General features: G+C 31.9%; 2 protein-coding genes across 12 annotated transcripts in view; one reads left to right on the plus strand and one right to left on the minus strand.

Moving 5' to 3' along the window:
* Window positions 1-17261, minus strand: part of RUNX2 (RUNX family transcription factor 2) — a 314495-nt gene extending 297234 nt beyond the window's left edge. For 4 of the 5 annotated variants that reach the window (XM_033864134.2, XM_033864132.2, XM_073810668.1 and 1 more), the window contains exons 1-2: window positions 17111-17261; window positions 16787-16910 (exon numbers count right to left, since the gene is read on the minus strand). In XM_033864134.2, the coding sequence (XP_033720025.2) occupies window positions 16787-16910; window positions 17111-17248 (262 nt within the window). In that variant the 5' untranslated portion in view covers window positions 17249-17261. Of the gene's footprint in view, window positions 1-16786; window positions 16911-17075 lie in introns of all 5 variants that reach the window. The other variant, XM_073810667.1, reaches the window with a different exon arrangement.
* SUPT3H (SPT3 homolog, SAGA and STAGA complex component) overlaps window positions 1-27835 on the plus strand; it is a 447741-nt gene that overhangs the window by 32039 nt on the left and 387867 nt on the right. The gene's annotated exons all lie outside the window — the stretch shown is intronic.

Here is a 27835-nt window from a genome sequence, read left to right on the forward strand (position 1 = left end):
CAGAGCGTTCCATAGCTTAAAAAAGTTTGAAACCACTGGCTTATAGCAGTGGTGTCAAAGTAGAGTTCAGGGAAAAAATATTAATACTTATATTTATATATTTTTTCATGCCTTAAATTTTCTGTTTTCATGAATAATTTATAAGGTAAATAATGTGTTAGAAAGGTAATATATATATATATATAAAATTTATAAACAAATGTACAGTGGTGGTCATTACATGTATATTTTATTGATGGGTTACATTATATAAAAGTGGGTCTCAGAGGAGACCCACTGAGCTAGAGGAATGTATAGACAGAGTAACTCTGAGATAATTTGTAATGAATATTGTATCACAAAGTTTAGTCTTCAAAACTACTTGGTTTGCTGAAAATTTTAAAGTTTTATTCTTTGGTAAAAAACTGGCCAGCCCATATCCCCTATTGCCATTTAAAGGCACAAGCATTTTTTTTGGCATATTCAAGTTTGAACTTTTTTTTTTTTTTTAACAGTACTAAATTGTAATGACTTCATATGATATACGTGAGATGTTTTTTTGAGCTTTGACATATTTTATCTCATTTAAATCTCAAAACATCCATGCAAGACAGGGCAGGTGGGTGGATTTTTCCTCCTATTTCACAGATGGGGAAACTAAGGCATGAGGAGGTGGTTATTTTTCTAAAAGCCATGCAGGAAAGTAAAAGGGCTCTAGAATGAAGTTCTTCCTTCTGTCTATCTTTTTCATTACCTTTCTGCTTCTAATCACTGCCCTGCTAATGCCTCCTTAAAGCATGCATCTAGGGCTGCAGAAGCAAAAACTCAGAATAAAAGATTGATGTCAGGATTCAGTAGAAATGAGCATGGTTAGATGAAAGTCAGGAAGAAGAAACTGAATTTTAAATGGAAAGATAAACCCTCAGGCATGTTATGGTAAAAAACTTCTGCAAATTCCTATTGTTTATTAGTGGCTCCCTGAAGACCAGAATTGAGAAGGATTGTGGTTATGCAGGGTCTCAGTGGGAAAAAATGCCTTCTACCATGATATCTGCTGTGGATGGCCTTCTGCTAGCCAGGAAGTACGATTAGAAATAATCTTCTATCCTGAATGTAATAAGTATGGCAGAGACAGAGAATTTGGAAAAGCCATAGAGAGTTTTATATAGTTCAGTACTGGTAAGCGATGAAACTGAAGCTCAGAAAAACTGTTTTGTCTTATATCATCGTAACTCTGTAACTAGATCTTAATTCTCTGACTTGCAGCTTAGTCCTTTAAAAATCCTATCATACTAAAAAAGTTGGGATGAGGTGGGAAGCTTGGAAAAAAACAAGAAAACTAAACCATGTAAAGAAATCAAAAGGAATAATTTATTAAGACTATGTCCTGTGACTATAATTAATCTTTCATTTTGACTTTCTGATATCCTGGCTGGCTATCATACTTTGTATTTTTAAGTTTGTTTCCTTTCTATTAGATATTCATGTGCTGAGAAAGTAGATACTGGTCATGAGGAACATTTTAATATACAGCCCTTTTGTTAGCATAAATCAGTTTGTTTGATTTTGATTCAATTAGGTTCAATGGAGACATTTCTAGACTCATAAGAGTGAAGCCAGCTTTAGAGAATAGTATATAGCAACTACTAAACCACCCTGCTTATAAATAGTCCCTTGCACATCAGATTTAAAAATTCTCAACTTCCACTTGTTTTATTGTCTCCCTTGTCTAACTCATCACATTCTTTATTTCTTAAATGAGCTTCCTTTCTCCATCCACTAAGTATATTCTTCTTGTTGTCTTTAAGGCCAATTCACCTTTCATATTCAGGTTTCTTTTTCTCTAAGACTTCCTAGCCAAGAGTAAAATGCTGATTCATACACAACTTCCTTACCCAAAAAGTTGACATGCTTTTATCTGTTCTTAATTTTTAATGAATTTTAAATTTGTGGTAAGCCTGTCTTTCTGTGGGCTTTTAATCATTATAGGTGTGCCCATCCTAAATTTTACTATTCTAGGTAATTTTCAAAGGGAAACCTACACATAGGGACCCTTCCCTGGAAGTTTGGAATCTAAGGCAGTGCTCATGTGGACATGAATGAAAAGAAAGTTCAGGTAGGAGAACGGAAAGAAGGCAGTACCTGAATGGGCAACTAAGGGTATGTCCTTTATAAGAGTAGAGACAAAGAATAAGTATATAGGTAAGGGGAAGTTTAGGCTGAGTAAGTGAGGGAGTTCTCAACTGTAGAAGAAGTAAAAGAAAGTTGAAAGTTCTGATCAAAGCAGTCTAAGAAATCCTTCAGAGGAGATCAACATCTAGGAGCTCTGTAATAGTCTGAATCATATTAGTGTACCGCTGAATCTAGTAGATGTTCTTTTTCTTTGTGATACTACTTCATGCCACTTTTTATTACTCTAAGTTAGGAAATTTGAATTGATATTTTGTCTGACAATTTTTCATATATACAGTTGTCTTCTGTGTTTCCTGTTTCATTCAGTTAGTTGTCATGGAATGGAAAAAAGACAAGACTGGGCACCTGCAAATGTAAAATACTTAACAGTAAATAGTATAAAATATCAAAGAGAGGAATTAGTTTTCAAAATGAAAGTCTGAATACCTCTCAGCTTGAGGCCTCTGAGATTCTAGAATAGGTTCTTAAAGACATGATTTGTGAGCCACCTAGAAGGTGAGTATTGGAAGCCAGAAGGTTGTACTCAGCAGTAGCCATGCCTCACAAGCTCTGTGCTGCCAGGGATACTGGGGAGCCGTCTCAGGAACATGGGCCACATAGAGTGTTTTTAACTTTCAGTAAGGAATTGAGAAGTTTGCGGTGAGACTTCGTGGACAAAATGGGTAAATATAGCCTGGTACCTAGTTAATACAGTTGTGCAGCCTAATAATTTTTAAAGTGTAATTATCCAATTATTAAAAAATTTGAATTTATTGAATTCTTAAAGACATTGTTTCACGAGAGAGAGTTATGTACCACAGGACCTGCTTGGTGGATTAATTGAGGGGTGAACATGAGAGTTCTCTTTAGGTTTGAAAAGTATGTTTTGGAAGTGGAAGTAGATTAGACTTTCCATCGGTTTCTTGCTAGTCTCTCAGAATTAGGAATTAAGAGTGAACTATAAGGTACTCTTCACTCAGCATCAGAAAGAACGCTGGGACAGAGATGGAGTGGACAAGTTCAGGGAGCTGGTAATCCTTAATTGAGTGTTATTTGGAACAGGGCTTCTCAAATTTTGTTTTTCCCGGGGATCTTGTGAAAATACAGATTCTGATTCAGAAAGTTTGGGGTGGAGCCTGAGGTTGTGCATTTTTATACAAACTTTCAGGTGATGCTGTTGCTGCTGGTCTGTGGACCACACTCTGAGTAGTCAAATTTAGTCTTTTAAGAGGATTTAAGAATTGGAAAGTTGATTATGTGTAATAACTGCAGTGATTTTTTTCTGACTGGGTATGAGTGCTTTACACGTGTTATCTTACTTTTCACAGAAAACATTCAAGGTAGGTGGTAATATTTTTACGGATGAAGAAATTGAGACACAGGGAGCTTAAGTAGCTTGCTCATGGTTTGTAATTGGTGTGACTGGGATTTAAACTTGAAAGACACCAAAACCCTTCCTAGGTCTGTCATATTTCCATGAGATTCTGTGGTTTTCGTGAAACTGATTTTCACGCTTAAAAATAGTTTCTAATTGTGGGAATTTACTCTATTTCATGCATGGGGGGAAAATAACAACCCAACATTGTTTCCAGTACCAAATTTGTTGTATGGGTTCAGGAAAAATGAGCTTTTTAAACATTAAAGCATACTGTCAACTAAATTTTAAAAATTATAAAATTCATTCATTCTTTAGTGGAAAAGTATTGGCAAGTATAAAAAAAGTTTTTCATAATCCTTCTGAATTATCTAAACATAATGATTGCCACTGTTTTGAGTTTTTCTGATACACATGCATACCCCTGTATAATTTTTTAAAAATTAAAATTGTGTTGTGTACACCTGTTTTTTCCCACTAAGCACAACTTAAATAAAGACATAACAAAACTCTACTTTACCCTTTCCTGTTTTTCTCTTAATCATTGGCAACCTCACCATTCTGTCCTAGGCTGCAATCAAATTTTCCTTATTCTTCGTCTCTCCCAGTAATTGCGCCAAATTCTGCTATTTCGTTGTATTCTCTTTGTAGCTTGCTTGTGTTTTTCACATCCAGGCTAGATTGTTTTTCTACTGGTTAATGGTGACTAAATCACCATATAATTCTGAAATTCATTCTCTGCTTCATTGGTTGACTATTTTGGCTGGGCACAAAACCTTTAGTCTTTCTTTTCTCACATCTTTTCAGTGACTCTGATGAAATCAGTGTGAATACTTGCAGAGTTTAAAGCCGGTGAAGTACCTGACCCTATTAGCTTTTATTTCTAACCAAAAATTTTTTTTAACTTCTTGCCTCCATTGCCAGATAGGGCACTGGTTTGCATATTTCCTTTTCTAAAATGTAGTATCTATGGTTTTATACTTGCATGTGTGTTTATTTAATTTTAATAAATAACTCTACCTTATTGAGGCTTTCTCAAGTTGTTGGTTTGTTCATTAAAACTTTACTTATCAAATTAAATATGGGTGCAGAATGACTGGAGAAGTCTGTTGATGTTTGTAGATGCTCAAACAGTTTTCTCTTCTCCTCAGTTCTTTATTCTTTGAAAAAATATCTCATCTACTTATCACCTGTGGCTTCTGGTCAGTGCATCTTCTCTCAGTAGATCCATGTAGATTGAGAAATGTAATCTCACAGCTTTATTCCTACCCTCTGCCAGAAAAAAAAAAAAGCAGCTAGAGCTCTTTTGTGGCTTTTCTAAGATTTTTGTTTTGAATAATAATGGAGAAATGGTTGTGGATGAAATTGGGATGAACAGTGCATGTCAAAAGATATACTTCCTAAAATCATATATATAATCTCTTCGGTAGGTAAAGAAAAATGTACCCTTATCCATGGATCTTTGGCAACATCAAAGATTTAAGTGAGTAAGAATTTAGGAAAGTATAGTTAGAAATTAATATTTAGAAATTAAAGTTGTCTCGGTCACTTAGCATAAGTATGTGCATATAGGCCTTAAATTTTAGGTAGGACAGTGAGACCGTGGTAAAGGGAATATTGTGGATAATTACAGGAACTAGGATTGACTCCAGATCTGACTGACACCAAAGCCTGTGATCGAAATGATTATCATTTTAATTTTATAAATAAGGAGGATTATAAATTCCTTATGTTCAATTTAAGAGATTAATTTTTAACTCCTAAAATGGTATTTTCATCTCATGTTAAGTATATACTGTGTGGTGTGGACATTAAATAAGATTATTGATTATAATGATTGGTTAAGAATTATTTATTTCCTTGGAACTTGCATTTTCTGATTAAACCTGACCCAAATCTTATCCCTTGGTATCTTCTTGTTTCATTTTTTCTTAATCTTTTTGATTCTCACTGATCAGTATTACTAAAAGTTATACTTTGGGAGTCTTTGGAGATGCAAAGATTCTCTCTTTTTTTGTATTTGTCAATTTAATAAAACTTTATGTTTCTGAGAACTAATACCTTTACAGATGAAATTGGGGATTAGGAAGTCACTTCATTAAGGTTAGGTTTAACACTATAAGGTAGTAATTAAGAGTGAGAAGGCTTGGGTTTGAATCCCAGCTCTTTAACTGTGTGACCTTGGGCAGATTTTATTACCTCATTTTCAGTTTCCTCATCTGTAAATAATTATAATGCCCATCTCATATAAAAGAGTTGTGAGAATTAAAGGAAATAATGTTTATAAAGGGTTTAGTGTAGTGCCTGGCACAATAAACAGTCAAGAAAGAAAAGCTAACATAAAAACAAAGTACAGTTTCAAGGTATTTTAGGCACATATATTTTCTTAAGATATGTTAATGTAAACTTAATTAAATGAATTTAAAGTTTAAAATACTAGGTTTGTAGAATAGATTGAGATGATATACTTAGAATAGCTATTTAAGCCTAAAATAAAAATATTAATTTGGGCGGCTCTATTCATCTCATTGAATTGTCTATGCTTCTGATTTTATTTTCCTTATTAATATTACTTGTTGGACACATCACCATTGACTAACCTCTACTTGAAGAAGGGGAAGTAAAGTAACAAACTGAAATTTTAATGGTTTCTATTTTGTGAACAAGCTTTACAAATGTTTAGGGAGGAGACAATTTGGAAATTTATACAATTAATATGTATAAGTTGTCTTAATAAGTTTATTATAAGTTGACTATTGGCTCTCAAACTTGGCTGATTTACCTGGAGAGCTTTGCTTAAAAAAATTCCCAAGACCGCCTCTTCTCCCTTCCCCTCCCCAAGACCTGTTCCTCAAGTGATTCTGTTGATCAGTCAGATCTGGATGTCACTGGGCTACAACAACTCAAGTGTAGCTCTGTGAACCCTATAATGGAACATACTCAATTCTTTTTTTTTTTAAAACAATAAGGCAACTTAGTTTACTTTGAAAGGTATTTATGGCAAATATAAGTCTCCTTTAAAGAAAGTTTGTGCAGTCTCAGAACTCTTAACTACTCATTATAATATACAATGATTATTTAAAAAATATTTACATTTAAGTTGGAGCGGTTCCTTTTTTCTTTTTTTAGAAAAATGTAAATCAAAGATAAAAACTTATTTTTAATTTTCTTATTCTTATATTATCATATTTCTGTTTATGATACCTTGTTTAGAATATGTCTCATGAAATGCTTTACGCCAGTGTGCCTCCAGAGGAGAACCTGGCCCTAGAGTGAGGCAAGCAGAGTGTCCAGGGCACAGCGTTTAAGGAGGCACTCACTGTCAGGGCAGTTGCCTGAGGATCTCCTTAAATTTTGAACCATAGGCGCCTGCTTGCTTGCCTCACTCTTCTTCCAGCCTTGCTCCAGAGAAGTAGGCTGCATATAAATTGTTTTAATTTTAGTTTAGCATGATCTTATGCATGCTTGTATGTTTCATAAAAAATAATGACAATGAAAATAATGTAGCCGAACCCGAATTTATATTACCCAGAAAAAAAATAGGTTAACTATTTGAAAAAGATAATATTATGATTTTATTCTTGCATGTTCAGTAGTTGTCAGAGTGTCAGAAATTCCAGTTCAGTAGAATCTTGTCTCACTCTGAAATGTGCTTGTTTTATCTACTGGCAGCTGTCTGAAATCATTAGTGCTCTATCATAAGTTTCTTAATTTGATAAATAGTACATTCAGTTCTTGAACTTATGGATGATCATTGAAGCAATAAGTGGTAACTCCAGTTTTACCATACTTTTATTAATAATTTTAGAATTCTTTGAGAATTTGCCTATGATTTTTCTTTTTTTTTTGAGTGCCACATCTGGAAATGCTCAAAACTTGTTTGCCTTTTTAAGAGAACATTTTGCAGTGAAAGTATAACTTCTTCAGAGGTGAGGTTCAAGTTAACGAATGATGAACCATAATGTGAGGAAGCATAATATTGTGAATTATTATTTGGCAGACATAACTAATGCAGGCGTTAGCTGCTGAAGCCATTAATAAAGTACCACTTGCAGAAAGCTAGAGAGATAGGCAACACAGAACTTTCTCTGTAAACTCTCAGAATGTAAACTACAGTACAACCTAGTTTATTCAATAAGGACTAAATTCTTTAAGTTTGATATGTTTGTAGGTTCCATGATTAATGTGTAACTAGAGTATAAAAGGAGTATTTAGAATCTGTTAAAATTTGTAGATGTGACATCATTGTCAAGTCAGGCATTTTATTTCTTAAAGTTAGAATTTATTTAAATGCACTTTTTTTTTTCCAAAATAAATTTTTAATTTCTACTTACAGTGGTGCCAAAATAAGTTTTCCTAAATAAAATTATTTAATATTTAGGTCTGTTGATAGTGTTTAAAGTAAACAAAAATAAACCCATAACAACCAAGGGTGGAGGAGTATCTAGATTTGTTTTTAGCTTTCTTTTTCATGGTTTCTCAGAAGTGTATCATATTATAAATACATTTAAAATGTTTTGCTCTGAGGATATGTAGCATTCCTATAAAGGTTAAATCAATAAAAATGATTTGGACACATTCCTAAGCATGGCTAGAACAGGTAGCCCGTTGTTTTAGGTACCCTTGAGTTTTTGGAGCAGATCATTATGGCGTAGCAAAAGAACTTACTAAAAGTTGCTTTCTATGTGTAGATGCGTCAGCTTAAAAAAAGCAAGATTTTCTGGCCTTCTAGAAATGAATATTTTTACAGTAGCCTGTGAATATTGATTTAATGATATGTTTTAAACTTTGTTAAAGTTCGAAGCTTTTTTTTTTCTCTTCTCCGAATGCTGAAGATACACCATAATTGATAAGGAAGAGGTACGTACAGGAAAAATGCAATGGGCAAGCCTTTCCAGCCAGTTTAGAATAAATGGTAGTCTTATGATTAAAGAAAGTATCAGACATTATAGTTGCAAAATTAGGAATTAGATGTGATTCTTTTTAGTCTTGCCAGTTTAGAAGAAAATTCTGTAATCACTGGAATGTTATCTGTTCAAAATGTTCAAATGCAAGTTTGCATTTGAACGTTTATTTAAAAAAGCATATGTGTTTCTCCTGTGCTCAGGGTTGACTTCTTAGTGTGGTATTGTTGCTAGGTAGAGTTTTATTTTATGCCATTTGTTTGCTGTTTTCTTGTTCATTTCATATGTTTGAGTATGTAAGTTTTAAGTTCATATGTAAGTTTTCAGATCACACACTTTTCACAGCTACTTTTCAAAAAATTCCTTTCTGTCAGCTTACAATAATAAGATAATTTTTCTTAAAGTTTCCTTTAAAACAGCATTCAGGGTATTAGATGTTTTTTGATCATGGAAACACAATGAATTGACCATGTATTTGGCTGAATAAGGTTTAAATCAAAGTGGAGAATTTGAGTTACATGCATTAGTTTCATTATAGAAAATCGCTTATCATTTTGTACATGTAATATATATTTACTTTGTACGTAAATATTTTATCAAAAATACTATGGTATTTGTTGGAGCACATGATTTCATTTCATAGCCAAGAAAATAGTTTGAACATGTCTGAGTAAAAATGATTTTTACACATATAAACATATATAGAATGGTTTAGCCATTTAATAATGGAATAATTTAGCAATTTAAGCCAAATATTTTGCTCTCTTAAAAAATAGTTATAGTATCTCTTGATATATTCCGATTTATCATTACATTAAAAAGAAAGAACATTTATAAAAATAAGCGAAAAATCAGCATATGTCTCAGTTTTCTTTCTAGATACTTGTGAATGATGATTAAAAATAAATCTCCGTATGTGTTTTCTTTGATCCTATTGGTGCACTAAAATATTCTGCAATCTGCTTATACATAGTATATGGGAAATATATTGTTAAATCTTTATTACTAAATCAAGAGTGATGTGCTGACAATACCGATTGTCTTGATCTAGCTTAGATAATAATATTTTTAAAATAAAGTGGATACTTGTGGTAAAAAGTTTTAAAAATGTTATAAGTTTTCCTCCTAAAATAGAATATATTCTGTGTGTTTAGTTTTAACAACTGAGGGAATGTAAAGAATTCTGTGTAACGCTGGAGTTTTAATAATATGAAAAAGAGGAGTTTCTACTATGAAGAGAAGGTTGGATTAATGATCAAAGGTTTGGATTACATTGACTTTCACGTTTATATTGCTTTACGAACATACTGTGTAGTACATTGTCTTTGTAAGTATATCTGTTTTATGGATTATCTTCTTAAATATTTTAATTTTTGTTTTGAACTCTGTAAGAGCAGTAGCAGTTTTTTCTGCATTTTGTCAAAAGACGAATTACCTGAAAGCTTTACAAGTTTCGTGAGAAGTAAAAATTAATCTTGCTAGATTACCTTTTGTAACCAGTTACCTTGCCTGATATTAGGATGGTACTGTCTTGATGGAAGTTTTCTCGTAGATATCTTCTTATAGTGTCTTAATATTTTTGAATCGGGTGCTAAGGTCGTTAGTATGAAATGCTTGTATATTTTTACATTTATACATTTTATGGAAAACACAGTGATTGATAATAATGTAGACTATTAGCATAAAAAAGTTTTCTTTCTGTGGTAGTATAATATTGCAGATTTCTGTAATCTGACAGAAGTTTACAAAATAAAGTGAGAATTCACTTTTCTTCAAGAAATAGGTTTTCTTTAAGGTGTGTTTACAAAACTTATAAAAAAGTTATTATTGATTAAAGGGAACACGTACCCTGTAACTTTTGCATACTCTTGTGTCTAATTCTGGGATCAAATTACACTAATACTGTAAAACCAATGAGATAAATATTAATTGTAAAATACAGCACTTTTTTCTTTTCAGGTTCATAGTGAATTCACTTTGTTTAGATCCATTTAAGTAATTCTTAATCATTTGGTAGAAATGATGATACCTTTCCACTTAAAGATTATCTGGAAATTTGAAGTTTAAATTGGGAACTTCAGTAGAAAAATTTAAAAATAAAATTAATTATAATTATTACTATCAAAATGAAATAACCGAATTAAAAATCACAATGCCTAATTTAACTTGTTTACCTAGGTTATATGGGCAAGGAGTAAATATGCAGAAAATATACCTGTTTAGCTTCAAGCCGGAGTTGTTCTTTGAGATAATGTATGTAAATAGGTATCTGTTAGCAGATTAATTACATTCATATTTTCCCTTGTGAACTGTAATAATTTGTTTAACTGATACCAGTTTTTAATTTAAGTTTATAACTGGAAAATAGTGTCCTTGTGTTTTACAAGTATAGTTTTTGATTATTTTAATCTTGTATGCCCTAACAGATGCCTAATCTCTGTTGTTGGTTTTACAGATTAACATTTCTCTGTTAGTATACATGCAAAAAGTAATTGATTATCTTTCCAATAGAACTGCAAACGATACCTCAGTTAACTAATTTACAGTTGTTTTCTTCCTGGTTTACAGTTATTATCCCAAGTTTCTCTAGTCACTTGTGTGTATGCATTCATATGCACTGGTAAATTCATATACTACATATTAAAATTTTCATAATTGAAAGAAATTGAAGTTGTATTTATGTGGCAAATATTTAGCTTCTGTATAAAAATACGTCCATGTCCATAGAAAGTTCTGTTGAATACCGCAACATCATTATTCGAATTTTTCCAAAGAAAGACATTGCATATACATGCCTTAGAACTTTACTGATTGTTATTGTGATTTGGCTAGCATTTTTCCTTTATTTCCCTTTTTTTTTTTGGCTTTTGCTTTTAACTGAACCACAAAATGGATTTAGTTGTAAGATATCTGACTACAAGGAATATCTAACAATAAGGAATGTATAAACAAAGTCTGGCACACTCATGGTTCATATGATTTTTGTGAACCTGAAAATGTGTATTTAAATGTTTGAGTTTTTAGCTAAGTCTTTTATGTAAATATATTTTTATAGTTGAGGGTATAATGATTTCAGTAGACACCATTGATATAAAGACTGAAAAGTATAAAATAAAATTAATTTATTTGATTTTGTGGTAAAAATTATTGGCCTTGCACAGGATACTTGGATGTACCTTGTTAGACTCTCACTTCTCTAATGTAACTCTTATGTATAATTTCTTAAGGGATGGGAGTAGAAGTAGTGCAGATAACAGTCTTTAATTGCCACCATAATCTTAAATACATGTCTGAGAATAATGTAACTTGGTAAATTTTCTGACATCAATATAATAATTTTAAAATATCTTAAACCTCATTAAAATTGCATTTACTTAATATATGTCTGTATGGTGCAGAATTCCTTGTTTTGTGGGCAGTTGATTTAAAAATTGAAAATCACTTAATTAGAGGCAAAATCACACTCAGTATGATTTTTAGTCCTGGACTACATATTGGATGTTGGATTTATGAGTATTAACAAGAATAAAGAGTACTTATAGGAGGTGTATCAATAATGAATTTTTGCTTTACTGCAAGTATTAAATGCTTATCTGGACTCAATTCTACGGCTCATTTTATTTGGGAATTATCTTAACATATAATGGTGAATGATTAGGTTTTTATTCGTATAAGACAGCATATTTATGAAAAAATATACTTTAGAGTTAACATCCTGTTCAACAACAACAATAAACACCCGAAATGATTGGTATGGTATTGCTTACGTTCAGCACTGTCCAAAGTTGAATCCTACATCCTTAATAAATAATACAAAGGGGAGAAATTCCTAAGAATTCAACGTAAGATGAAGATTTTGTATACAATGTAATAAAAGAGCATTTAATCTCAGTTGCTCTACAGATCTTTAAAAAATTATGTGGGAGTGTACGTGTGCTTGTTGTTAAATGGACAAAAGCTGGTGGTCAACTGTGGTTAAAATTGTAAGTAAAGTCCCTTTGAAGAAGGTGTAGAATTTCCCCATTATTTTTTTGAATTGTAATACATTAATCAAAATACATATCCACCGAATTCCTTAAACTTTGAAATGGCAATAGATTGTATCAAGGTGTATATTTTCATCATGTGAGACTTCCTTTTCTAAAGATTTGTTTTAAAAGATTAAATATTTCATATTTCATGAAGAATTTCCATATACTTTAGACAGCTTAGAATATTTTGCTCTGTAGAAAATACTGAATATGGAGTTTATTGTTATCCTTATTATGGGAGGCTAATGACAGGTTTTTTTTTTTGGATGAAGTTTTATCTTCAGTGGAATTCATTGGTATAGGAGAAAAAGGTAGTGCATTTGGGTAGCCTAGTGGGAATACTGCTTAAATTAGCATTGGTTTTGTTAGCACCCATTTACTAATAAATCTTGCATGGCAGATGACTAGAAAAAATAGTCACGCTTTGTCACGTTTACAGGTTTATTGTTTGTAGGAAGGATTCTTTCATATTGAAGGTATTTGTCTGTTTGACCATATGTGTATTATTTTTACAGAGACACACTGTAGAGGTAGACTGTTCCAGTGAATCCCTTATGTAAAAATATCTCTGTAGACTTTTGTTACGTAATTAATTGCATTTGCAATGAATGCTTTTGAGGAGATTTGCATGACCTCACTATTAGAGTTGTCACATTTTAGTATCTTGCAACGGGTTAGAACAGTATGGAAGGTTGGTATTTGTATGCTTTGGAGAGAAGTTTGAGATGTTACCCTGTTTTGCCATCAGTTTTCGAGTATGCATGGGTGCATCATTAATCATAGGAAATGCAAAAATAAATAATCCAGTCCCATTGGATTTTTTTATATGAATACTTACCTTTTCCCTTTTTCGTATATACAGTTGAGGTATTTAGGTAACCCCTAACCTTTTGCTTCAACAAAGAAGTACAGTATAAAAATATTACCACAGTTTTCATGTGAGCAGCTCTTGAGAGGAAAAAAAAAAGCCCTCTAGATGAATATTTGTTGAAAAAAAAGTTGTGATACAGAATGTCTTAACTCAGCCCCAATACAGTACTTGAGGACCACCAGTGTATAAAATTGAAAGCACATGAGTTTTGAAGCACTAGAAAAGGTTTGTAATTGATTAGCGCTGCTTGAAAGTACTGAAGTACAGTGAGTTTTGATTTGTGAATGGTTCTATTCAATAAAGATTAATTCTGTGTGTTTGATAAAATCTTAGTGCCTTCAATGAGTTAGTTTTTTCCCCCCTCTGCAGTTTATTTAACCATCAAATATTTCAGTGTTCTTTTAACAAACTGGAACATTTCTATCTTACTGAATTTAACTTTAGCATGACTGATTTAAACAAGTCAAACTATCAGTGATTAGTTTGAAGGGTGTAATTGAAGAGATTAATTTTTTCTTCTTTTAAAATAACTAAAGTATATCATAATGTAACCATGTATATTTCATGCTTTCTTGTGATTTAGAGACTATCAAGAGATTTATATAGACTAACAATATTTTTCTGTGATTTGTTTTAAATCTTCTACATTCTAAAATATTTTTAATGTTTAAAAGTGAAATCTTTACCAGTTTTCATGTAAAATTATGATTGTTAAATAATACATAATAAGAGTCTTTGGAAATTGCACGGACATTGTTAGCTTTTAATAGGAGTGGTCTTCTATATATGCTCTTTTTAAATCATCTCCCTGGATTTTGGAATTTAGCTCTCTTATTTTAGAAGCAAGTTGTGACACTTTGTCGCTGTTAAATCTTGAAACTATAAAATCACTATCATTGATATGGACCACAACTATTGTTTTGGAAATCAGTCTTCACACATCACGTTCAGTCGGGTACTACAGTCAGTTACAAAGGTTTTATGTAGAAATTTAGTCTGTCAGCTGATATATTTTCGTAAATAAGTTCTTAATGGTAAGATACTCCATGAGTTACATCTATTCATTTTAACAGACTTCATTTATGATAAATAATGGACATATTTTGAGTAGTGCACATTGAAAATTCACAGACACACACACACACGCACACACTCTTTTCACTTATTATTTTGAGGTGAGGCAGTTGGTCAACGTGTGCTTTTGTCCCTCACCTAGGAAGAGCCTGAACTTTTAAAACTATTTTACAAAATTGGAGCACATACTTTTGACATTTCATTAGGTTGTTTTGATAATCAATTACTTAAGAATTTAAAGCCTGAAGTGAGGTTTCAGACTTCAGATAGATTCCAGAAGGGGGAAATGTTTGTAGTGTGATGATAACCTATACATTATGTCCACCACCCACCTGTAATTAGTCCCATGTAGTGGGTTCATCTTATGTTCTCTATCCAGGCTCTCAAATACTATTTGGGAGTGGGAGAGGGTAAATTCCACTTTTCAGAAGAGGAAGACTTAGTTATGATGTATAAAAATATGTGATGTGATAGATTATTTAATTCATTATCATGCCTGTTTGAAACTGGGTCAAGTTTTGAAAATTTTACCGTAGAAACAGTTACTAAGGATGTCACAGAAATGTAACACTCCCTCATATGACAGAATAAAGAACATTTTAACATATTCTTTGTGACTATATTAGTAACTTTACATCTAATGCTGAAATAGCCCTTGAAATTTGTGTTCCCAATCTGGTTTGAAAAATTCTTATTTTTTAAAAAATAGAGTAACATTGTGAAGAGTAACTTAACTGCTTGAGATGCTGTTTCAAGTTATCCCTCCATATAACAATAGTTTTAAGCATTTTTTTCCCCTCTTCTCTTGGGTGGGAACAGCAAAAGTTTCCATGTATGAGCTATAATTATAATAGGGGTTGTTAATGCAGTCTAGTTGTGTATATGTTCTGCTTCCTTAATGCAGAAATTTTTACAGTAATGCTTATTATCTTCCATTAAATTAAAAAAAATAATCTGTGATTATTGTATTGTATGTGTTATAACTGAGGGGGCCCACTTAGAACTATTGAGGGAGTCACTACAGCAATTTTACATTTTTTTGTAAAATACATAGTATATTTTCTCACCCTTTAAAGAGAAACCTTTTTTCTCCTTCAGGTTTAATTATTTCTCTTTGACTGAAACTAAGACTGATCCTCTGGTAGCCAGTTAAAATGTGTGAAGTAGGAGGAGTAAAAGAAACTCCAATCGTTAGTTGTAAGTTATAAAGCAAAGTTAATACAGGTATACACAGCAAAAGGATTTATTTTAAAGGATAAAAGAAAATTTTATAAACTTGCCTTGTAGAACATGTTGGACAGCATAAAGAAAATCTTGTAAGTGTTTAGATATTTTACTATAATACCATCTTAGCTGATGAATGTTGAAGTAGTTTACTTTTGTGTATTAACACTAACTTGAAATTAAATATTAATACTATATTATGCCTGTTTTCTTTTAAAGTCCAGCATGACTTAATTGGTATGGCTCTTTTAAATCATGCAGAGTATCCTTACAGAGTTTTCTTTTTTATGAGACTAAATGATACTTATTTTGGTAGGTCAAAGAATATGATTAAAATAATCCTAGACGTTTTAATGTTTGCTATGTTTATAACAATTTCTACTTATGGATAATAGTGTGTAGATGTAAACTAAAATTGTATAGAAACTTATGATTGCATGTAAGTTTTTGACGACTTCTGTGAGCTTTTTAATATCCTGGATATCCTGGGCAACTCTAAAGATCTTTTAAAAATGGCTATTACATACTTATCATAATTTTGTTTCAGTTGAATATATGCTTCAATTATGTAAAGTTGCCTAGAAACAAACTTGTGCAGATATCTATGATGCAGTCTAAAATTATAAGTAGATTTCTTGTAGTTGAGCTGGTTAAAATGTAAGTTATACTGCAGGTTTATTTCTCTGTTTTACATAGTAGAGTATAATGTCAAGATAATTCTGTGGTCTGTTATTTTGTAAAATTGCTTCCTTTTAAAAGTTTGCTCAAATATTGGGAGCTGCCGGGGTGAATACTTCACAATACTTTGATTAATGTAGTGTCTAATTTTATTTCAGTGAAGGTTAATGAGAATATTAAACTTTCCTTTACTGTTTCAACTACCTCATTTCTATAGCTCTAGAAAACATTTAGACTAATGTGAGATAATTTAATTTTTTCTATTTCAAGTCATTAGTCCGAGAAGTAGATAAGTTACAGATGCCAAAAGCAAATTTGTACAGCAATTTCATTTTTCAACTTTTAGTGCAACAAAACAGCATCATTATGATCTTTAATATAATGTTAGCTGGCAAAGCTAGCAAGTTTATCCGAGAAACATACCTTTATGTTTAACAGGTTCATCTCTTATAGGATTTTAAAATACGATAACACTTACCCCAAAAGAAGTTTTGCTGACATGGTGTCACTGTGCTGAAGAGGCTGTTTGATGCCATAGTCCCTCCTTTTATTTTCAGATAGAACTTGTACCCTCTGTTGTAAATTCTGCTTGCAGCCTTAAACTGAAAACACAAACCATACCCAAACCTTGTTTTAGTTTTACAGTATGCCTGCAGTACATAGACTTGATATTTATTTTTTTCTGTCAAGAAATTATGTAGCTGGTAACATGTGAAAAGCAAGGAAACAAAACAAAAAGAGAATGAGCAAATATTGGAAGGACCTACTATTACTGCATAGACTGTGGTTAGAGAGCACTCACTGACTCTGTTGGTCTCGATGGCTGGTAGTGACCTGCGGAGATTAACCATTTAAAAACCAGAGACTTCTTGCTGTCCTCCTGGAGAAAGTTTGCACCGCACTTGTGGTTCTGTGGTTGTTTGTGAGGCGAATGAAGCATTCACACAATCCAAAAAAGCAAAAGCTTTCAAACTCCTTTTTTTTGCAAAAGCACTATTACTGGAGAGACAGAATCATGTGGTTTGTGACCTCATAGTACTCACAGTCAAGTGGGACTGCCTACCACTGTGGCTTTCCCCCCTTGCTCATGCTCTCTCTTTCTCTCTCTCTCTCTCTCTCTCTCTCTCTCTCTCTGACAAAAGGCTTGTGGTAAGGCCCTTCCTGGCATCCAGAAGGATATAGCTTTTTAATTTTTGTGACTCATGAGGATTTGGATAGAATACAAATGCTGAAGGAGCCCAAACTCCTGTAAGGTTAAGCGTTTGTAGAGCAGAACTCTGCTGTTGTGGGCTTTCCTTTCTATCCCCCCACCCCTACTTTTTGTGCCTCCTCCTTTTATTTAGTTCATTATTGTGTCTGTGGAAAAGTGAGCAAAATTGGCTCAAGAGGCTGTGTGTGAAATCCTGAACAACAGTGATGATTTACAATAATTTACATCTTTGGATTGTATCACATTCTGGGGTCTGCTTCATATTTGCTGGGTGATTGGAGTCCTTCTGTTTTCCTTTTTCTTGTCTTCTTAAACTCATGAATCTGTAACTCATTGTAAAAAAGTTTACCTTTCTTAAGGTCTGGTTGCAAACTGCTTGCTGGGCTTGACTGTAATTGGCCGTCATGAAAGTGTTAGTCTGGGGATTCCTTTACAAATATTAAATCACGTCTGTCTAGTTTATGTATGATCAATATTAGATGCCGGCTCCTACAGTAAAGATTAAATATAATTAGTATCTTTTGTATTATGTTTACCTTTATCTCATGGCTAGTTTGAGTATCTTATAAAAATGAATAGCAAAACTTGTGGCATAGTTTATTGGATGAATCTTAGTTTTCTTTATGTGTGTAATAATTTTTATTTTTCAAGGAAATATACTCATTTTGTATACTCATTTTGTATCGTTTACTTGGATATTAACCTTAACAGAACCTTTGATAGCAAGTCTTATACAAATATAAAGTAAAATTCTTATGTTGTAACTTAGATTGTTCAATGTTATTGATTTTTCTAAGCTCAGAATGGAGTGGGTTAACAGAAGCTGTATTTTTTGTTTATAATAGAAGCTTTTGAAATAAATTACAAAATGCTGTGTGTAGTACGGAATAATGCACACAGAGTATGTTAGTCGTCTCGATTTGCTAATTCTGATTCAGAAGAAAATTGGAAACATCTTTGGGAAACTATCTCCTTTTTTGCCCCTTTGGACATGTATGTATAGAACTCATTTTCTTATTAGGATGATTATATATCATAGGCAGAGAATTTCATATTTATGAATAGAGCTTCCTGTTTTCATCAGTTGAGAGAAATGGGGTATTTTTCAGCAAAAATTATAAAGCTGAACAGACCAATTTTCTAGGCATTTTTTTGCCATTTATCCACGCCACTCTGAATTTGCATGTTAGACTTCTTCCTAGTGTGATAGTAACCAGGAGTGGCATGAAGTAAATGAGTGGGAGGGTGGGCGGAGACAGTGAATTACAAAACATTATTTGGGATGTATAATGGGGTAAGGACTGGGAAATACTGAGGAGGATGTTAGAGCCAAAGTACCCCTTCGTATGGTCGTCCTAGCACAGTTCATTATCTGTTTTTGGTTTATATTTGATAAAGATAAATGTACTAATGTGTTCATAAGTTTCTTACAAAAAAATAATTTGCCCAAAATACACTGGGAGGATATGGGAATGACTTTAATCCTTTATTATTCAAATATCTAGAACTTTTCCATAATAAATTTTTAGTGATTAAAAAACCAGAAATAACGTTTTAGTGTTTTATTTAAAATACATATTTATCATGCCTCATTGTGTATGTAAACAGGTTTTACATTGAAAAGTAAAAGCTTTCATTTAACATGCAGTTATTCATGCAAAAGGGAAAGTTTATTCATTGATTCTGTTTCATAAATAAGGCGTACAGTGGGATCTGTAGCTCTAATTAATATCTAACGTAAGTTAAAGGAGGGCTTTGTCTATATAATTCGTGGAATTTTCAAACATAGTTCCATATGCACATACAATAGCAGCAGAATCAGGCAATTGAAAAAATTTAGTAGTCTGCTAAGTAAATGCTTTTCTTTTTTCAGAATGAGTTTTCAGTTTCTGCGTTTGGGTTTGCTGACATCTTAAAACTTTTTGCTAAATATTTTCTCCCTTAAAATTTTTTGTTTTTATTAAGTGTACTTTGGCCCTCCAAATTAACTGTATATGTATTTGAATAATTTTTAACATCTATGTGTCTCTTAACTGCTTGTTCTGTTTTTGCAGGTAACCCTCCTGCACATAATTTTTGGGTCAGGGTAATCACTCTTACTGCTTAAGAGTTTAATAGATATTGTTGAATATGCCCTTTCTGTTCTGTGTGAGGCCCATCAAATTCTGGCAGGAGAAAGTAGTGAAGTCTTGTGCTTTAAAGTCTGTATGTTCATTATCCGTACACACACAAACACATGCATACGTACATACATACATACACTTTTTTTCTTTTTATAAATTGAAAATCTATCCTCTTCGGAGCAAATATTACTTTGTGGTAAAAATTTTAAAACAACAGTGATAACTGGTACACATTTGATAATTGACAGTCTGTTTCATTAGAATTAGCTTACCACATGTGTTGAAGAGAGACTGACTCAGAAAAGTCACTGCAGATAAAGCAAGCTCTTGATTATGCTTAAAATCAGAAATGCAAACCACAGGGTTTTTTTGGTTTTTTAAAGACCCTCAAAACTTCATTCTTTTAGGGGATATATTAGTATTTGCTATGTTGAAGTAAGTATCGAGTTTAAGTCTGCTGTATAGATTATGTATTATAATGCCATGGAAATGAAATATAGCTTTGAACTTGAAAACAGTTTCACGAAAAGTAAAGAAGTTAGTTATTTGTTTTCCCATTGCCTTGTATTTAATAAGTTTGTCAACATTGGTCGAATTTTTTACATTGCATATTGTTATATAAGACTGTAATGTTTCAAATGCTACATATATATCTTCATTGTTACCTTTTGAATCATTTTTAATTTTCTGAATTAATGATCCTATTATAATACAGTAGTTTTATCAATACCAGTCTTGTGCCCATTTCTATTTTTTTTTTGATTGTTTTAAACTTATTTTTGTTGCTGTTCTATTTTTCTTTTAATTGAAAACAATAGAAGCAAAATAGGTTTGATGTAGGAATTTTATAAATTGTAGAAATCCTATTTTGGCTTAAAATGTTCTCATTGATTATGAGGTTTCAGCAAGGAATTTTCTTAATTTATTGTTTCAACTTGTTGTGTGACAATTTTATTTGGATTTGATGTATAGCTATTGAGACTTACATAGCATTTATTGGGCCTTTTATTGATGCTTTGAAAAATTTTTACATTAGTAAAATATGTATAATTTTATTGCTATTATAAATTATGATTATGAGAGATTTAATTACACTTCCTTATTTTAATGGGGTATATATCCGTGTTCACACCTGCACACACATGTGTGGTTGTATGTGTGTACAAGGTATTATTTTTTGGTACTTAAAAAAATTTACATATATATGTGTGTGTATGTATATATATACTAAAAAAAGTGGTATTTTTTGTAATCAGAGTATTCTTTGTTTTTCTCCTCAGTTTCTTTAAATTTTGTAAAAACCCAAAGCACTACCATATCCATGATTGTTTGAACAACTTCATTTGGTTAGTATTAGCAGCTCTCTGTCTAATGTGAGATAATGTGGAAGTTGGATGCCAAAAGAGAAAGTAGTTAACTTTTGTGTCTCTCTCTCTCCCCTTCTGTCTCCCCTTCCACTCCTCCCTCTTTCTTCCCTCTCTCCTCCAGGCTTTTTTGGTTTCTCTTTCTCTGTTTTGACATTTATAAAATCTCAAAGTAGATTCTTAAGGTTCTAGTAGGGGATATTGACATTAATCTTCACTAATGAATACGTTACAGGTTTGAAGCTTCTAACATTCAAGGCAAATCGTTGATATATCTTGTTATAGTACACCTCATTTGTTAGATGGTATTGGCATCTGATTACAGAGATTTCTTTTAACATTTTTTAATTCCTTCCTCTGTGTTAATTTACTTTTACATTGTTTCACATGAATTTAGCCCTTTAATTATGAGGATTACTTTTTTCTCCCTTTGACTGTTTTTCAAAGTACACAGTGATCCATACTTGTTTAATGTAACTGTATAAATAATTCATGTTTCTTATAATTATTAGAACAATTCATCTTCTGCTGTCATTTTTCTAAGAAGAAAAAAAAGTCGAGAACTTGCAGAAAATATGCGAAACATGCTCAATATGACAGCTGAGGATGTGGCTAGGGTAAAGCAGGAAACTACTACCCACAATGCAGTGTTACATATACTACCACTTAATAAAATTTATATCAGACATGCTACTGACAAAACCAAAGGAAAATAATATCCCAACTATACTAGTTAACATACTAAATATATCTAGGGAAAAGTGAAACTAATCTTTTTGGAACCTTTGTACTTAGAGAATATAGTAAATGAAAGTGTGGGACATCATAGTACATTGGAGCCTTTGTGCTATGGGACTTGTTTGTAGGTGAAGCTCTCTTATAATGAGAACTTTTTGGATATTCACTTTCCTGGAAAGGGCACAAAAAGGCACCCTTTTTCTTTTTTGATTGAATTGTTGCAGTATTATATAGGGTTCGAGGACATTGTCATCTAGTAGGAAAAATAAGTTAAATTATGAGATGTTCATCACGATTATTTATACTTTTCACCCAGCCAGGTATATTTCTTTACATTTTGCTTTAAGTTGCTTTTTATTGCCAGGTTTGAGATGGGGCTTGAATTGTTCACTGAAGCATTTTTCTTTTCAAAGTAATTGTTTTTCTTGCTCTTTCGTTTTATTTATCTTAACCTACCTGTAGCTTACCTGACCAGTTTATATACTTTACTAAAGGGGGGGGGGGTTAATCTAAAGCAGAAAACTGCTTTTATAACGTGGTTGAAAAAGATACAAAGATATCTTCTAAAAAAAAATCAGGTTTTAATATATTTAGGGTTTCTGTTTTTAAGTCTTAATCTTCTGTGCTCTTAACTGTCAGACTTTAGTAATTTTGATGAATTTAGTACCTTAGTAATTTAGATGAATTTTGAGGTTTTAAAATATTTAAATAAGGGAAACATAATAGTTCTTTTGAATTGGTAAATAATGTATAGAAATTGTATTAGATAAAGAATAGAAAAGACTATTAAGTTAGTGTTACTTATGAAAGATTCCTTAGTATTCCAGTATATAAGTTGTCACTGTTTCTGACCTGGCATGGTATTTGTCATCTCACCATTTAAACATTAATATATTGTCTATCTGTCTATATCTCTGTTAAGGCTGATTTGCTTAATTGTTTGAAGTATTTTCTCCTTAAGAGACTGCTTATCAATAACAGCTGTAGCATTGTGGCTTTTCTCCATGGACTCATGGTGGTCTTTGGAACAACGTTCTTCAACTTTGACAGGTGAGACAGAGGCTCTCCAGTGCCACTGCATTTGGATGAATCTAGCTGTGGTTGGAGAAAGTGCATCTTGCCAAAATATATGGGTGAGACCACACACAGCCTTTAAAATAGTTATTGTAGGCTTATTTTTAGGGATACATGTCTTGACAGTTCTTTTATTTGCATGCCAATTTCATTGCTGTGTATAGATTTTTCATTGGTTTCTGTAAAGGCAATTGCAGATTTAGGTCACTATTTGTTAAGCCTTGTGTATAATTTACACTGGAAAATACTCTGAGTTCAGCCATAATTAACAATATAGAGAATATATTGGAAATGAATCACTAGAATACTGATCTTTTTGTTTTTATAAATTTGACAGTATTCCCATTGGAAATCTCAATTTCCCAGACAGCTTAGTAGTCAAAAATTGCTCCAATTTGAACTTTAAGATTAAATAAATTATGAAAGAATTTGAAAATATTTATATACTTTAATTATACTAATAATAAAAAATTTGTGGTTCATGTTATTCAGAAGTACATATTTTTATAATCGTATAATAAAGCATTGTTCAAAATATAAGTTTTACACTTTAGTAAAAGCTTGAAAATTTTGAAACAAATTGCCAAAGAAGTCGGTTTCTTAGTGCATGGGCATAATATTGCAAGCTATTCAGTCTTTTTATGGGATGATTAAAGCTTTATTTAACTTAGTGAACTATAAAAATTGACTACATTTTTTTTTAAAAAGTATGCTTTGTCTTCTAAAACTGGCTTTTTCAGTGACCAGTAAAGAGCACGCTTTAGACTTTTAGAAAATATTGTTTCTTTTTATAAGATACAGTATTTGGATAGTTATTCATGATTCTTATTAAGTTATTAGTGATAACAGTATTAAAGCTTAATTTCTTAAGTCCTGGCATGTCCTAGTCACAAGACTTTTCACTTGATGATCAATGAATGTTGGCTAGGTATATATTTATAAAAAATGAAATCAGCTATGATAAGATTGCAGTTTCATTCTAGATATTTTCATAGTAAAAACAGAATCTACTGAGATAATTGGAAATTCAATTTACTCCCCACCATTATCCCAGTACCTTTCCATTGCTGAATGGTTCTGGCAGGAAAGTACTGGGGAAATTGTGTTCCTACAGCTTTTCCAGAGAACAAGTTTTCGGAAAGAAGAGAGAAGATAGTATACACAAAAAGACTGTTTAAAGAAAAACTTGGCCCTTGTCTCTCAGAAATTGGTCATGTATGTGAACCTTGACTGGATGCTAGATTTTTTAAAAAGCTTCGTAAGTCATTTTTAGGATATTTGAGGAAACTTGAATATGGACTTGATATTGATGATACTATGGAATATTTATTAAGTGTGATAGTGCTGTTGCACATATATAGGAAAATATCCTTACTCTTAAAAGAGGTGCATGATGAGTTATTTTCATGAAGTCAGTACTAAAATTCGTACATAAGACAGATGTGGCAAAATGTTAACTATTGGTGAGTCCAGGTGAAGGGACTTTTTTTTTTTTTACTATTTATTTTAGGCATTCTGCTATTTTTCATCTTAAACAATAACTTCTTTTTTTTAACATCTTTATTGGAGTATAATTGCTTTACAATGATGTGTTAGTTTCTGCTTTATAACAACGTGAATCAGCTATACATATAGATATAACAATAACTTCTTAAAGGTGAAACATGTTTTGGAAAAGGTGTATGGGGATTTGATTTCAAAATGAAATCAGGTAGATGGGGAAAATTCATTTATTTTTATAAATAGTAAGTTTTTTTTTTTTGTAAAGAAGTGAATATGGATAGCCTGGGCTATACATAGCAATTTTAGGTTTTAGTTTATAGTTTTATTTTTTACATTGAAATTCCATTCACATTAAAAGAACTAATTTTCACAAATTTATACGTGGCAAATATAAATTGAAAATGGTAAAATATTTTTGAAAATAGCAATATAAAAATTTTTACCTTTTTATTATAGTAACTCAAGTCTAGACCAATAAGCTGGAGGTTTTTAGAGGATCAAAATAAGCATCTGTTATTACTATGTCCTTGTTTATTAACTGGATGCTTCTAAGATATGTAAAAATGCCTATACAAGTTCATTCACATTAAATAAATACTACTGAATTGTACTACCGCTACTAAATTGTTTATACTATTAAATTATACTCTTTGAAGAAGTATTTTAATGAGCAGAAGCCTATATTTCTGTATTTAAATTATTCTGAATTTGTGTTTTTTTATTAACACCCTACCAGAGATGTTTACATTTTTTCTGTAGAGGGCTACATAGTAAAGATTTTTGGCTTTGTGTGCTGTAAGGGCCCTGTTTACTACTCAACTGTGCCATTGTAGTCTGAAAGAGAGACAGTAAGTAAATTAGACAATGGGTGAATGAATGGGCATGGCTGTGTTTCAGTAAAACCATATATGCATGAACGGGCAGCTGGTGTGCCATAGTCTGCCCACTCCTGCTACCTCTGTACTTTTATATGTATAGAACTTGTGGCCTAGTGGATAGCCTCTTTTATAGAAGAGGCAAGAACAGTTTGAAATAATGATCAAACTTTTAATTTACTTATTATAATGAAAATCTTAAAGTATTTTAAAAATCTGGGATTTTTTTTTGTTTGTTTTAATTGATTGTTATGTGAAAGATCATATCTGTGGGGCTTTACAACTGCCTTTTGAATTGAGCAGTGTAATTTCATCTTGATCATATAATTGTATTGTGAATAGTTTTATAAGACACACTAAAATTCTTTTAGGAATAGGGTTGGAATCCAAATAAGTAATCTTGATTTTAATGTATCCCCAAATTATCATAAATCTCAGTATTTATATTAGTCGTTCATTATTACTAGTAAGAAGGATGGTAAGATTCCTATGCCTTTTATCCACAGAAATGTTTTCTTTTCAGAATTCACAGGATTTAATGCCCAAGCATAAAATATTTAACAGAAATCTTATCAGATTATGAGCTATTTTCTCTCTTTTTCATTTATATTTGAATTTAAATCTGAGTAGATAAAGGAATTAATTATTTTTGGTATTAATCTCTAAAACATTCATTGCACCCATCACTGCACATATTATCCAAAGTAAACTAGCTTTCTGAGGGTTCACCTACATTAGCTCGGCTGACTATCATTTATTGGGTGATGATGATGATTACAACAACTGAGCAGGAAAAGAACACATTTTTTTCAATTGATAAAGAGCAAATGAACCCATATTTTGGTCTGAATTTGAGACCTTTAGTGTATCATTACTACTATATAAATCTCATAAAATTTTATCATAAAGTCTCCCTCCCTTCTTGCTCTCCTGCAAGCTCTGGTCATTGCCTGCTTGCCCTCATTTATGATAAAGTTCTAACATGATTGTTTTTACGCCACACCCCTTTCCCCAATATTTAATTATAAAACAGACACATAAATCATTGCAAGTAATGAGAATAGCCTGTCTGGGGACTAAACACACAAAAGTACTAATAAGCCAAACCTCAAAAAGCATCCTCCAAGGTCATTTAATGTGGATTCAGACTACCCTATCTACCTTAATAGATTTTTTAAAAAGGTAGCACTGTGCTGAAAGCAGTTTAACAAACAGAAGGAACATTTTATTAAACATACTTTGTGTAAAAAAGTTAAGGAAATATTTAATATGTAAGCAAGATTTTTATAAATTAATTCAAAAGAGTTTTGGCATTTAAAGTTTTAATGTTCATTTATTAGGAAGATGAACCTTTGAGGAATAAAACCTGGCCTAAAAGTTAATGGTTAAATACAGATTTATTTATTATGTTTTGCCTTCTGTTTGTACAATTTTAAATTTCCAGGGTTCTTGTCCTTTTAGCTATCAGTTCAGTTTTTAAAAAATTAAGAATCCTAAAGTTTGCATATTTCTGGAAGAGCTTATGGATTATTCCATATAATTGATACATATGACAGCACTGCTCTTTAGTTAGTTACTGTCTGAAATCGTTATAAAGCTTAATACTGGAAGTGTCAAAAAGAACCATTTAAAAACTTAATAGGTTTTATTTTTTAGAGCCATTTTAATTTTACAGAAATTTGAGTGGGAAGTACTGACTTCTATATACTTCCCCCAGCCCTCAGTTTCCCCTACTATTAACATCTTCCATTGGGGCCTGTGTTTGCTACAACTGATGAACCAATATTGGTATGTTATCTCCTGAAGTCAGTAGTTTATATTAGGCATCATTCTTTGTTGTGCAGTTCTGTAGGCTTGATCAAATGCATAATGTTATATACCCATTATTATAGTATCATACAGAATATTTTTTTCTGGAAATCGCCATAAAATTTTGGTTAAATACGCATAACAAAATTCAGTGTCTTAACCATTTTAGCAACTGGTGTTTTTACTCTCTCTATAGTACTGTCTGTTTCAGAATGTCATATAGTTGGAATCATACAAAATGTAGGCTTTTCAGACTGAATTCTTTCACTCAGCAGTGTTCATTTAAGGTTCTTTTGTGTCTTTTTTGTGGCTTAAAAGCTGATTTCTTTTTACTGCTGAGAAATATTTCATTATATGGATGTACCACAGTTCGTTTATCCATTCACCTATTGAAGGAAATCTTGGTTGCTTCCAGTTTCTGGCAGTTATGAATAAAGCTGCTATAAATATAAGTGCTGGTTTTTGTGTGGACATGTTTTCAACTCACTTGGGTAAATATCGGGTTTTCAACTCATTTGGGTAAATATCAGTACTTAGGAGTGCAATTTCTAGATTGTTTGTTAAGACTGTGTTTAACTTTGTAAGAAACTGCCAAACTGTCGTCCAAAGTAGCTTTTACCATTTTGTATTCAGAGCAGTAAAGAATGAGAGCTCCCATTGCTCCACCCTTGTCAGCTTTTGCGGTTCTCAGTGTTTTGGATTTTAGCTATTCTGATAGGTGTGTAATAGTACCTCATCATTGTTTTAATTTGTATATTCCTTAATGGCAAATGGTGTTGAGCAACTTTTCATATGCTTATTTGCCATCTGTATATCTTAGGGAGGTATCTG

This window comes from Tursiops truncatus, chromosome 10 (genome assembly GCF_011762595.2).
Source record: "Tursiops truncatus isolate mTurTru1 chromosome 10, mTurTru1.mat.Y, whole genome shotgun sequence".
Taxonomy (NCBI): domain Eukaryota; kingdom Metazoa; phylum Chordata; class Mammalia; order Artiodactyla; family Delphinidae; genus Tursiops; species Tursiops truncatus.